At 48.7% G+C, this 14,049-nt stretch overlaps 1 protein-coding gene across 1 annotated transcript; it reads left to right on the top strand.

Moving 5' to 3' along the window:
• Positions 1-1,331: 1,331 nt before the first annotated feature.
• Positions 1,332-3,126, top strand: KCNF1 (potassium voltage-gated channel, subfamily F, member 1). The gene has a single exon (XM_006880679.1). The coding sequence runs from the start codon at positions 1,353-1,355 to the stop codon at positions 2,835-2,837; it is 1,485 nt and encodes a 494-aa protein (XP_006880741.1). The 5' UTR covers positions 1,332-1,352; the 3' UTR covers positions 2,838-3,126.
• The last annotated feature ends 10,923 nt before the right edge of the window (positions 3,127-14,049 follow it).

Raw genomic sequence — 14,049 nt, 5'->3', positions numbered from 1 at the left:
GTAAGTCAAGCTGGAAGACAGCTGTTGCCAAAGGGCTATATATAAAAGGAGAAGGATGTGACCATGTGTATGAGGAAGAGATAATGATGGTGTCATCGTCCTTGTGGGGAAAGGGAGGCAAGAGCTATGGCAATTTAAAATCTCCAGTCTAGGGTCCTGGAAGCTATTTATTGTGGTGGTGTGCCTTATTGAAAAGAAAGAAACAGTGCAAGCATTTTAGTAGAATTTAAATCATCTAGACAGTGTTGAGGAAAGAGCAGGTATTGTGCCATGGGTTAGAAAGAACCTCTCACCACGTGACCTTAGGCAAAGCTTTCTTTGAAGAGAGGGAACTTAAAGTGCTTGTTTATGTTGCCGTGATACAGGTTCAGTGGCACTGCTGGGCAACCTTGGAGCAAAAGAAAAGAAAAGATGTTAATATAAAAATCTGAGGAGCACTACGGTCTCGGCACAGACTCTGAAGGGGCTTTCTTGAAAACGTGTGTGTGTGTGTGTGTGTGTGTGTGTGTGTGTGTGTGTGTGCACTCACACACTTGCTCGCACGCTCGCGTGCGCGTGTTTCTGACAAGCAACAGGCAGCAGTGTTGTTATTTCTCCATTTAAACAGCAGTGAGAAACTTTGCAGCCTCCCACTGACCTGCTGCTACAAAGCCCAGGATGCTGGCCCCTTGGCGACCCTCATGCCCGCCTATTGGGCCCGGGCAGGGACGGGCAGCCGCTTGCTGGCTGCTAGCTTAGCAGCTGTGCAGGTCTGCCTAAGGGTTAACCCATTCCCCCTGCAGCTGCCAGGCGTGCCTTGCAGAATTTCACCAGAAGAGGGTACAGTTTGAAAAGCTCCTGACGTCAGGCTGGAATTCCTATTGTGTTTAGAAAAGGCTTCAGCACAGCAAGCCCGAGTTAGCTCCCTGCACACCTCGGCGGACAGTGTCGGCCCCGCGGCTCCCACGGAGGGAGGGCGCACGCGGGGACGACGCAGCTCCGGGACCCCCGCTGCTCAGCACTTCCAGAGCACCTGGGGGCCGGAGGACGCTGCCTGCAGCCCATGAGGGCGCCGCACTCCCGCACGACGCAGAGCCGAAGCCGCCAAGCGCGCAGCCCCGGAGCCAGGGGTGAGTGCCCTCGGGCCGGCGGGCGCGGGTGAGAGTGCTCCCGGCCGGCGCGCTCCAGCCCTCGGATGCCCGCCTGCCAGCCCGCCGCTTGTTGCATGCCTCCGCCAGGGCGCTCCTCCGCCTGCTGCCCGCTGTGATCGCCCCGCTGCCTGGCAGGTGGGGGCCGGTGAGGCTTCATCCCAGGGTCCCAGACTTGTGGGATCCGGCGCGCAACCCGAGCCTGCGAGGGTAGAAGCTGGGAAGATGGACGGGCCCGGCGAGCACAGCCTTCCGGAGCTGGGCAGCCAGGACTCGAGACCGGGGGAGGACATTGAAATCGTAGTGAATGTGGGGGGCGTGCGGCAGGTGCTGTACGGAGACCTTCTCAGCCAATACCCCGAGACTCGGCTGGCGGAGTTAATCAACTGCTTGGCTGGGGGCTACGACACCATCTTTTCCCTGTGTGACGACTACGACCCCGGGAAACGCGAGTTCTATTTTGACCGAGACCCGGACGCGTTCAAGTGTGTAATCGAGGTGTACTATTTCGGGGAGGTCCATATGAAGAAGGGCATCTGCCCTATTTGCTTCAAGAACGAGATGGACTTCTGGAAGGTGGACCTCAAGTTCCTGGATGACTGCTGCAAGAGCCACCTGAGTGAGAAGCGCGAGGAGCTGGAGGAGATCGCCCGGCGCGTGCAGCTCATCCTGGACGACCTGGGGGTGGACGCGGCCGAGGGCCGCTGGCGGCGCTGCCAGAAGTGCGTCTGGAAGTTCCTGGAGAAGCCCGAGTCGTCGTGCCCCGCCCGGGTGGTGGCCGTGCTGTCCTTCCTGCTCATCCTCATCTCCTCCGTCGTCATGTGCATGGGCACCATTCCCGAGCTGCAAGTGCTGGACGCCGAGGGCAACCGCGTGGAGCACCCGACCCTGGAGAACGTGGAGACGGCGTGCATCGGCTGGTTCACGCTGGAGTACCTCCTGCGCCTCTTCTCCTCGCCCAATAAACTGCATTTCGCCCTGTCCTTCATGAACATCGTGGACGTGCTGGCCATCCTGCCCTTCTACGTGAGCCTCACGCTCACGCACCTGGGCGCCCGCATGATGGAGCTGACCAACGTTCAGCAGGCGGTGCAGGCCCTGCGGATCATGCGCATCGCCCGCATCTTCAAGCTGGCTCGCCACTCCTCGGGGCTGCAGACCCTCACCTACGCGCTCAAGCGCAGTTTCAAGGAACTGGGACTGCTGCTCATGTACTTGGCCGTGGGTATCTTTGTCTTCTCAGCCCTGGGCTACACCATGGAGCAAAGTCACCCTGAGACCTTGTTTAAGAGCATCCCCCAGTCCTTCTGGTGGGCCATCATCACCATGACAACAGTTGGCTATGGGGACATCTACCCCAAGACCACCCTGGGCAAGCTCAACGCAGCCATCAGCTTCCTGTGTGGGGTCATTGCCATTGCCCTGCCCATCCACCCCATCATCAACAACTTCGTCAGGTACTACAACAAGCAGCGGGTCCTGGAGACAGCGGCCAAGCACGAGCTGGAGCTGATGGAGCTCAACTCCATCAACGGAGGGGAGGGGAAGCCCGGGGGCTCCCGGAGTGACCTGGACAATCTTCCCCCAGAGCCTGCAGGGAAGGAAGGGCCTGGGTGGAACAGTCGGCTGAAGATCTCCCACAGTGACACCTTCATCCCCCTCCTGACTGAGGAGAAGCACCATAGGACCCGGCTGCAGAGCTGCAAGTGATTAGAGGTCCCAGGCAGAGAGCAACTGGGCTGGTGGACGGATGGAGGGGGTGTGGTGGGCATGGCAGCAACTGCCTGGGATTAGCTCTCCTTTGTTCCCACTTCCCTTTCTTGTACAGAACTCTGAAGTCCCTCTTGGGGACCTCTGACAAGGCTGGGTAATACCCCACTGCTCAGAAGCCTGTATGGAGGAAGAGAAGCTCAAGAACAACAGGCTGAGGATTAGGAGGTGATGGGAGCCGGTGCCCAGTCTGTATCTCCTTCAATAAAGCCTCTTGCTCTATGCTCCCAACCAAGTAGTATAGGTTCTGTCACAGGCTGGCTGTCACCCCCAAAACGTGGCTCAGACGGACCTCATTGCCAGGCCAGGAGGTAGGTGTGCAGGGGAGGGGGTGGTATTTTTAGCTGGGAGCTAATTACAGAAAGGCTCATAAGCAGGTTTCAGTGCCAAGGAGCCTTGCCACGTTCCAGGAGCCCCTGTGCGGGTGAGGATTCTGTTGTTTGCTTGGCTTCCGGGGAAATGCGTGCTGCCAGGGCACTCCCAGGAGTTCATAAAGCAGGGATCATCTTGCAGCCTGGCTACCACTTAGTTATCACCCTTGTGGAGCCCTTTTCATTCATTCCCCAAGATCCTGCTAGATAGTGGTCTCCATTTCACAGATGAGGAGACTGAGTCCAAGGCCTCAGAGAGCAGGATTTTATTATCCTCTGTCTGATGATCCCAGATCCATGCATTTCCTCTGATAGCAGGTGGCTTGGCAGAGAGCTCGGGCCAGGCGAGGTCTGCATGCCAGAAGAGATGCTGAGCTCCTCAGTGCGAAACCCTGTATCCTCCAGCTCATCTAACAGGGATATATCAGCTAAATGGACAATTCTGGCCACAGCTGCAGACAACCTTGTACAAGAGCTCCAAAGGAAGAGAGTCAGACAGTCCTGGGTCTGAAACCCAGGGAATGAGTAGGAGACCTTGGAGATGTATTGTAGCTTCCACTCCTCTCAGTGGCAGTCCTTTTCCCCCTAACCACTCACCTTTTGGCTGAGTCGCCTTGGTCCTGATGATTAATCTTACTGATCCTTACCCACATGATTCAGGGGAGACTTTGGGTGCAAATGGTTAAGCAGTCAGCTCTTATCAGACAGGTTAGTGGTTCAATATCCACCTAGGGTACCTTGGAAAGAAGGCTCAGTGATCTGTTTCTGAAAGATACCAGCCATGGAAGCCAATGCATTAAATGGGGACATAATTACCTCAGAGAATTACAGGGATTCGCACAATGCTTAGCACAATGACTGCACAGTAAAAGGTAGCTATTTCAATTTCTCTGTGCTGGGAGAGAGTCAGTTGTTCTGTTGGCTGCTCTGTAAAAGTCTCAGCTGGGCATGAAGATGAGGGGGGATGAGCAGTAGATAACAAATTGTACAGTCTGCTCAGCCAAAGGCAGGTGAACTTGACATAAAATTGGCTCCGGTGGGCTCTTTTCTCTGCTTCTCACTTTTTTCCCCATCCAGAGCTCTGTTCTTCTATCCTCCCCTGAGATATTTGGAGCAGGGGGTGCAACCTGTAAGGATTGGGGTAGAAGTGGGGTGGTATGTGGGGTAATGGTGGTCTTGGTCTACCACCACCCTAAGCAGATATTTTCTCTGGGCTTTAGTTTTTCTATTTGTGTCAAGAGGTTTCATTTCCCAAGACCTGTTGCCGGCTCAATGTTCTGGGATTTCAAAGTCTTGGGGTACACAATGGGTGTGGTGGGAAGGTCAAGTGGGTGAAGCTGCTATGCTGTATTGAGCCTTGAGAAGGAGAGTCAGAAGCATCCTTTTGGGTTACAGGGCCTGGAACTCATTCTGTGTCCTCTCTCACAAGCGTCTCCAGGAAAACACTAGATTCTTCTATCATCCAAGGCAGAGGAATGAGGCAGAGGGCTTGGAGTGGGTGTATGACACTCTGTAGGAGACAGTAAGTGCTGCCTTCCTCAGGATCATCTTGTGGTCTGGAGAGGGAATTGTTTGTGGGATGCAGTATGTGCATCCCTCGGGCTCAGTGTGGTTTGCTAAATGAAGTTTGTGCCTTCTGTTCCTCCCCTCTGTGACACCAGAGTCTTTGGAAATACCTGGAGCCTGTGCTGGCCTGGAGACTCTGCATCAGGAAGGGAAGAAGCTCTGAGATTGGAATGAGAGGTCAGGACAGCTCCTCAGGGAATGCTGCCTTCCTGGATTGATTCGGGTTGAGGGGAGAGTCGTCAGAGAAGAGTATCTTTTTACTGCCTTAAAGGTTCCTTGGAACACTTAAGGAGGAGATCAAGTTCCAGGGAAAGTAATTAACTCCTGGAAGATCCTTTGTAAATTGAGATTAGATAGGATCTTAGTCCCAGAGGGGCTCAGAGCATGACAGGCTACCATCCATAATAACATATTTTGAGTGTCTAGGCCCTTTAGGAACCAAAAGAAGGAGGATCCCTCTTTCTCTGGAGAATCCTTCTGTGTATGAGTCCTCAGATTTGACCGCACACTAGAACCACCTGGTGAACTTTAAGAAATTCTGATTTCCGGGCCTCTATCAATTTTACGTGAATTTCTGGGAGTAAAATCTCAAGCAAAAGTATTTTTTTTTAACTTTAAAGTACGTCTGAGTCATCTGGAGATCTTGTTAAAATGCAGGTTTGGAGTCAGTAGGGTCCCTGAGAGTCTGCATTTCTAACAAGCTCCTGGGTGAGGCTGATGCTGCTGGTCTGAAGAGCACATCTGAGCAGAAAGAGACTAGAGCAGGGTTTGTCACACTCCAGCCTGTGGGACAGCAGGTGGACAGACAGGTGGACTGCCACCTGTGTGCAGACAGTTCATGAGGTAAGATTGATATTGACGCTTTTCATTGAATGTTTAAATACATTTTTAAAAAGGAAGAATTGTATTTCGTGACATGTGAAAAGTACATGGAATTCAAATTTCAGTTTCTGCAAATAAAGTCTCACTGGAGCAGAGCCGTGCTCACTGGTTTGTGTGTCGTTTGTGGCCATTTCACACAAGCACAGGGGTGACCAGTCGCAACAGGCATCAGGTGGCCCTTGGAGCCTATGATATTTACTGTCTGGCCCCTGACAGAAAAAGTTTGCCAGTCTCTGGCTGTAGACAACAAAGACTTAAGCTGGATCTTGAAGACTGAGGAGAGCTTTCCTGCAAGAGGGAGCAGGAAGAAATTTCTGAACAGCAGGAACAGGGAAACAAACACAGGTGTGAGGGGACATCTGTGAAGAGGCTTCCCACTGTGACCTGCTCCCAATGTCCCAGGGCTCACTGCTCCCCTCTTTCTTTCTATTGAGACCCCTCAAGCTCTTGGTTCCTTTCAGCTCCCACTTTGCAAACTCACTTCTGCCCATATATTCCTGACTCCTCCCGTGTACACTCTTAGAAAATCTTCCCTCACACCCTCTTCTCCACTTTGGGAGAATTTGGTCTACTTCTGTAATGATTGCAGCCAAGGATACCCTCTGCCTAAGTTCCCTTCTCTCCTAGATGACTGTTGTTTTACGTGGTGTCAGGTCGACTATAACTTGTAGTGACCCTGTTAATCACACATTGACACCTTGCCTTCTCTATCCTGTGCCACCCTCACAATCTGTCACCTTCAATCTCACTCTTGCAGTCACTCTATCTATCTATCTAGCTAGCTAGCTAGCTAGCTATCTAATCGAGTCTTCCCTCAAGAGATTGCTATCAGCCCACAATCAACAATCCCCTAGCAAATAACACAAAGCATAAAAAATAACAAAAAGAGAATGAAAAATAATAAAAGCAACAACTAATTAGGTGGGACTTCAGGCGGGGTGGGGAATGCCTTTGACACAGGGCCCTTGCTTCGCTCTCAGCCTGGCTCTGAAGGGGCTGCCTGCTCCACCTAAGTCCCTAGGAAGCCCCAACCCTCACCTCCAATGTCTGGCTGATTCTCCTGCCATTCCCAAGGGAGATGAAGTACAGAGGAGTGGTTTCAGGGTGGCCTCCTACCTGCTGCCCTGGGAGAAGGCAGCTCTGTGAGCCCTGAACATCTGAAAGCTTCTCTAGCCAACTAGAAGGCCGACTTCAGCAATACCTACAGTTTGAGACGGAGACTCTCTCCTGCAGATGTTTTTATTCACTTACTGATACTCAAGATACATCTACAGGGATGATGTGGATTCTGAAAGGGGAAAAAGCAGAGTAAGAATTAGAAGATTGCATACTTACTCATTTCTTTGTCATTGTTCTACCAGCTAGCTAGCTCCAAGCAGGGCCAACCCTCGAAGAGTAAAAATTTTGTTTCACCCTCTCCTCAATCAGTCAGTAAGGTGTGATTGTTCCCTGTTTCAGGTAAGACTCCTGGCATTTCATGAGGGTTGCTTCATGAAACTTGCTGGATTGAAGCACAAGCCTAGGGGTTGTATAGCCTATGCCAGGAGTCTCCCTTACAGAGCAGTGTCCTCCCCAAGGATCGAGCCCGCTGACCACACTGCCAATGCTGCCCTCACTGCATTGTCACTCCAGCTGCACCTTAGATCACTTCCCAAGTAAGAGGCATGGCTGAATGTGAGAGGAAGACCAGCTCCGGATGGGCACTTACGGGCAATTACATGTCTCTTCCTCAAACATAAAACAAGATGTGTGTTGACAGAGGTTTGGTTAGGAAAATGGGATCTGTGTGTGCAACAGTAGCATCCCAGGGCCAGGGAGAAGGTGCAAATATTTACATATAAAGGTCTGGTTTTGACTTGGGCACATGCTGGCTAAGCTGTCAGGGGCTGCTGTGTAAAGCCAGGGCCCAGGGGCTTTACATTTGCTGTATTCCATTTGTTGCTTCTTTCTAGATTTAGCAGGATTTCCAAGGCGAAACCCAGGAAGAGACCATGAGGGCAATGTGGCCGACTCCAGTCAGATTATAAGTCAGCCGGAGCCTCAAAGCTGCCATCCATGCCTCGTACCTTGTACCTGAGTAGGCTGCAGAAGATGCAAGCCAGATCTCATCACTCTCCTTCCCTCCACAAAGCTCTTTGATTTCTCCCCAGGATCACAGGGTAACAAGCAGGCTGTTCTGCTTGGCGCGGAAGTCCTGCCTTGGGCCGGCTCCAAAAGCCTCTCCAGCTTCCACTCCTGCCGCATCCTCACTGCTCACATACAAGTCACATTCCAAACCCTGGCAAGCTCCCCCTGCCCTCCTATGCTCGCAGGATTCCTTGCATCCCTATTACCTCTCTCCCATTTTTTTTATCCATGTGACCAGACCCAGCTGAAATACCATCTTTCCTCTCAGAGTAATATTATTTCCTTAGGAAGCACTGGTGACCTAGTGGCACAAAGCTGCACTGCAATCCAGAAGGCACGTGGTTCATATCCACCAGCTGCTTGATGGGAGAATGGACAATTTCCTCTCGTGCAATTAACTGTCTCTGAAAACCTGCCAGAGTGTCAGCTGTGAGTCAGTTCTGACTAGATGGTACGCAACACAACAACACTTCACAGCTTAGGGTGGGACATTCTGACTTTATAGGGGCAAGAGGCTATGCTGTGGACACTGTGTAGTCAGTTTACACAGAAAAGGACCCTGAGAGATGCCACACAGTAGGGTGGCCGTAAGAACCAGGTCTTGGTACTCATCTTTTCTGTCTGCTTCCCACTCCTACAGTTTCTGCCCTCTCTTGACTAAAGGTCTGAGCTTGATAGCAATAAAGTGGAAGTTTCAGAATTTAGATGGAAACGTGTTCAGAATTTAGATGGAAACGTGGGTCCCTCACAACAGCTTTCCAAATAACTTCTAATTATAACTAAATTCCAAAGTTTACCCTCTCAAAAACACTCTGCAACTATTTGCTTGTTCATTTCAAACAGTCATTGAAACATCATGGCTTTTTAAAGGTCTGAAGGTCAGAGCTGAGTGAGAGGTCCACCTCATTCCACTTCCCATGAAGCTGAGGGCACATAATGACCACGCTCTGGGAAAGAAAGGTCCATGAGTTCAAGGCTGTGTGCATGTAAACAAAGGAAAGAGAAAGGTGTTGAAACCATTAGAGTGACTTGAAGCAGTTTCTGTCCTCTTGTCTCCCTTACCTTTCCCAAGAACTTGGTTAACAGCCTCCAAAGGCTGACCAAGCTGTTTTTCACCCAATGAACATCTGTTAAGTGTTGCTCTGGAGACCAGAAAGGCATGAAAAGTGGATGCAGGAAACTTCAAACCTCCTTCTTCACTGGTCAGACCAGTGGTGGGATGTGCAGGTGATGAATCCATACTGCCTGATGACTACCCTTTGCCTGGCATGGTACATTTCTCAGAAAGCTGAGGCCCAGAGTGCTCAATCAGCTTACCTCAGATTTCCCATTCACATGTGGCAGAGGGGTTGGGTCAGGGTTTGAACCCCACGCGGGACAATGCAAAGTCTCTTTCCTATGAGACGTCCCACACTACCTGCCGCTGACAGTGACCTGGGCTGCAGGATGAGCTCCAGGAGGAGTATGCCCTGCACACAGCAGGTGCACATACATAGTCCGAAACAAAAATCTCCCCCTGGTGGACCAGTGGTTAAGGTGCTTGGCTACTAACTGAAAAGTTGGTGGTTTTAACCTCCCAGCCATTCTGAGGGAAGAAAGATGTTTCAGTCCATTTCCAAAAAGATTACAGCCTTGGAAATTCTATGGTGCAGTTGTTTTCTGTCCTACTGGGTCACCATGCATCAGAATTGGCTTGGCTTTGGTCTTACATGTGCAGGTACTGTGCCGACGGGCAGCCTGTCTCCTACCGGACTTAGACCCTGTCTTTAGTAGGCTTGCCTGTCTTTGTCTGTTGATAGTGGGGCCATGTCTTATCCTCGTACCCAGGTGCATGGTGCCTACTGGCCACAAAGAAGTGGTCTGTAAAGTATCAGGGAACAAAGGGTACATTATGGGGTGAATTTGGGAAGGAGGAGGGAGGGGAGAAAAATGTGCAACAACGAATAAGCTCTAGTGGCCTAGTGGTAAGAAGTTGTACTGCAATCTCAAAGGCATGAAGTTTGAATCTATAACTGCTCTGCAGGAGAAGGATAAACTATCTCCTCCTATGTGATTCATTGCCTCTGAAAACCTGCTGGAGGGTCTGACTTGATGGCACACAACAACTGAAAACTTATAAAAAACATGGGACTTGACAACAAATGTTTGCCTGGCTTGGGTGATCCTCAAGAGGCTCCTTTTCAGTAAAATGTTTTTCTGTCAGATATTATTCTAAAGCTAAGCATGCAAATTAAGAGGGACTAGGAGGGATTGGCCATCCACTTCCAAAATATATCAAGCCTTTGAAAACCCTATGTACAGTAGAGCACACTTAGAGCAGAATAACAGATATGGCAAATGAGACTGAGCTCTCAAATTTGGAAACAAAAAGGAGGAACGGTTGTAAGCAGAAACTAGTGATAGGAACATGGAATGTGAGAAGTATAAATATGGGAAAACTGGACATTGTTAAGAAAGAAATAGAACACATAAATATTGACATATTAGGTATTGGTGAAATAAAACAAAAAAAAAACTAATTGCACTGGGAAAATCTGCTGTTAGGGACCTCTTCAGAGTGCTGAAAAACAAACATGTTAGTTTTGAGACTAAAGTGTGCCTAATCCAGGTCATGGCCTTTGCAATTACTTGCTATGCATCAGAGAGCTGGGCAATGAGTAAGGATGACAGAAGAAGAATCAATGCCTTTGAGTTGTGACGGTGGAAAAGAGTCTTGAACATACCATAGACAGTGAAGAAAACAAATAGGTCTGTCTTGGAGAGGGTGAAACCAAGTTTCCCTTCGAAGGCTAGAATTTTGAAGCGCCATCTCACATTCTTTGGGCACATGGACAGGAGGGACCAGTCCTTGGAGAAGGATAACATATTCAGAATGGTGGAGGGAAAGCCAAGGAGAGGAAGACCCCAGATGAGATGGATTGATATAGTAACTAAAAGAATGGGAGTAGGTTTGTCAGAATCAGTGAGACTGGCTCAGGACAGGCTTCAGAGCTGTTGTATATAGAGTCACTATAGGTCACAGGCAACTTGAAGACACATAACAAGAACAGCAATCAGAGGCTCTGCTCTTGGCCTGGCCTCATGGCCAGTCCAGGGAGAATATTTTGCCCATAGTTATAAGTCAGTGTCCATATGGCTGTATCCATGTGACTACTCTCACCTACCCTCTTGTGACAGACTCAGTACTAGCCCAGAAGTTGGAGACCCATAATCTGGTCTGTGTTGGATGAATTTGGCAGTCTTTCTCCTCTCTTGGCTGGTTTGCAACCTGGGGAGCTGAGAGGTTAGTTTCACTTTTTCAGCTACAGAGCACCTCTCTACTTGCTGTGCTGGGTGTTATTGAGTTAGCTCTGACTCAGCCACCCTACTTGCACAATAGAACAAAGCCCTACCTAATCCTTCACCATGCCCACAACCTCTGCTGTGTTTAGGTCCATCACCGCAGCCACTGTGCCAACTCATCTCCTTGAAGGCCTTTCTTTCCTTTGCGGACTCAAAAGTCACTGTTTAAATACTGTTTGTATTAGTTATTTCTTTAAATATTCTCTTGGAAAGACATCCTTTCTGTGATTCTCTATATTATTATTAGGATGATTATTATCTTTTTATTAAATAAATTTTATTTTATACTGGTTTGCTTACAAAGTTTGTATACCTTGTTTTTCACACTGTCTTAACTTATACTGTGTTTCAAATTCAATTATTCCCATTCATTATATTTTATAAAATTAGAGAAAGAAACTTTTAAAAAATAATTTTTAAACATACAGAAAGTAAAATGAATAGGATAATAAACATCAAATACATACCAACTAGATTCAACAGTTCTCAGTATTTATTATATTCTGCTAAACCTTTTCATTTAATGCCATGACGAGACTTTTCACAGAGAAAGATATTCAGATGGCCAACAGAAACATGAAGAAATGCTCTAAATCATTGGCAGTAGGAGAGATGCAAGTCAAAACCACAGTGAGGTACCATCTCACCGCAGTAGCAGTGGCAAAGTTTAACAGGACAACACGTAATGAATGTTGGAGAAGATGTGGTGAGATAGGAACTCTTATTCATCGTTGCTGGGATTGTAAAATGGTACAACCACTGCGGAAGTCAGTTTGGCGTTTCCTCAAAAAACTGAGCCTAGAAATTCCATATGACCCTGCTATTCCAGTGTTTAGAATACATCCTGAGAAAATTTAAACTTAGACACAAATGGAGATTATTTTCATAGCAGCATTATTCACCATCACAAGAACATGAAAATGGCCCAAATGTCCAACCACAATGGCATGGATTGAGAAATTGTGGTATATTCACGCAATGGAATACTATGCAGCATGTAGGAACAAGGATTTTGAAAGTTATTACCTAACTTGGGAGGGATATAAAGCATTATGCTAACTGAATAAACTGAGTCCCGTAGGATAAATACTGTATAAGACCATGATTATAGAAATAGAAAGATAACTGGTAAAATGTGTATGAGGATCTGCCAAGGCAGGCGTGAGGGAGCTAGGAGGAGAGGGGTGAGGATGGCAGGGGTGGGGTAATTATAGGGTCACACAATTTGACGGTTGAGGGAAAGGTGGGAAAAGGAAATAGCAAAGATCTGGTGTGAAAAACCAATGTATACAAACTTTGTAAGCTAACCAGTATAAAATAAATATTTTTTAAAATTTAATGTCAAACATACAGACACGCTATCCCTAAATATTTCATAGTACATCTGTGCTATCAGCACAAAATTGCCAAGTGCTTTGTAAGAACCCCTCTGCTCTCACTTTCTGGGACTGTTGACACTTGCCACATTTGGGGGATGAGGTGACAGGACAAGTGGAGCCTGCCCTGTGGTCTGTGGGCCTCCAGGTAGGGCTTGGCAGGGCTTGGCCTGGATAATCTTTAGGGCGTTGCCTGCTCTAGGACTCAAGGGTTTTCAGAGCAGGAATCAGTTGCCTTTCTCATTGCTGGCGGTAAGCAGTGAAAGATTTATAGCCACTTTCCCTGAGCAGAGCTGAGAACATAGGCTGCAACTGAGGGAAGAGACTCACTTCACAGTGGGAGCGCCTCGCTGGGGGCTCAGAGCACAACAGATGCAGCCTTTAGTGGAAAGGGAGAGGTTGTTTCCTGCTGGCTCGCAGCCCCTTCTCTCTCACCCCTTGCCACTCTCTCTGTTCCTGGAAGGCCTTAACTTGTGGCTTCTGGTGGTGGATTCTGGAGTGTGGGCAGCACCCAGAATACAAGATGAATCCTCTCTATCTACTACATTGCCCAAGGCCAACACCCCTGAGACATGAGGACACTCTCAGAGACACTAAGGGGTGACCCACAGGGCAGCTGGAGCAGAGATTACTAGAAAAGCCCACCCAAGTCTCTCCCATCTCCAACCTTGCCCCTTAAATAGTTTCAGTGCAGAAAAGTTGGTGTGAGCTGTCAAGTCAGAACCAATTCGTAGCTGACTCGGCTGTGGTTTTCAGTGGCAGTAAATCATGTAGGAGAAGATTGCCCATCCTTCTACAGAGGAGCTGGGGGATACAAAGAGCGTGCCTTTGCCATTTCAGTGTAGCTTCCCATGACTAGATGCCCAGAGTTCTTTGGCCCCAACATTTTTCTTATACACAGAAAAGCAGTATAACAAAATATTGACCTTAACAAGTTACTACATTCTTCACCTTCCTCTCTTTCCCGGTGGCCCCCCAAATAGGCAAATCCTTTAGCAGAGTTTGAAGACTTGCACAGCATGAAGCCTGTGGACTGGTTTCTCTTCCATCTGTCTTGATGCTCTGCACTGAGTCGAGCATGCCCCAGGCCTTAATGACCGAGGAACCTGGACCATCTTAAACAGTAAGGGCTAAGTGGGTACTTCACTCCTGTAAGGAATGATAGACTGTTGAGGGGAAGAGAAGAGAGCAGGGAATCTATAGCACAAAGTGCTGCATTTAAAATGAACAGCCCACATGCCATGGCTCTATCATATTCTCTCACTGGTTAAGAGAAGCTACGTCGAAGAAGAATCAATGCCTTTGAGCTGTGGTGTTGGAGAAGAGTACTGAACATCCCATGGATGTCCAAAAGAACAAACACATTTTATCTTGGAGAAAGTACAGACAGAGTGCTGCTTAGAGGCGAGGATGGAAAAGCGTTGTCATACATACTTTGGGCAGGTTATTTGGAGGGGTTATTCCTTGGAAAGGATCATCATGTTTGGA

The sequence above is a fragment of the Elephantulus edwardii genome, unplaced genomic scaffold (assembly GCF_000299155.1).
Source record: "Elephantulus edwardii isolate Elephantulus edwardi_28Jun2011 unplaced genomic scaffold, EleEdw1.0 scaffold00009, whole genome shotgun sequence".
Classification (NCBI taxonomy): domain Eukaryota; kingdom Metazoa; phylum Chordata; class Mammalia; order Macroscelidea; family Macroscelididae; genus Elephantulus; species Elephantulus edwardii.
This window is presented reverse-complemented; position numbering and strand designations above follow the sequence as displayed.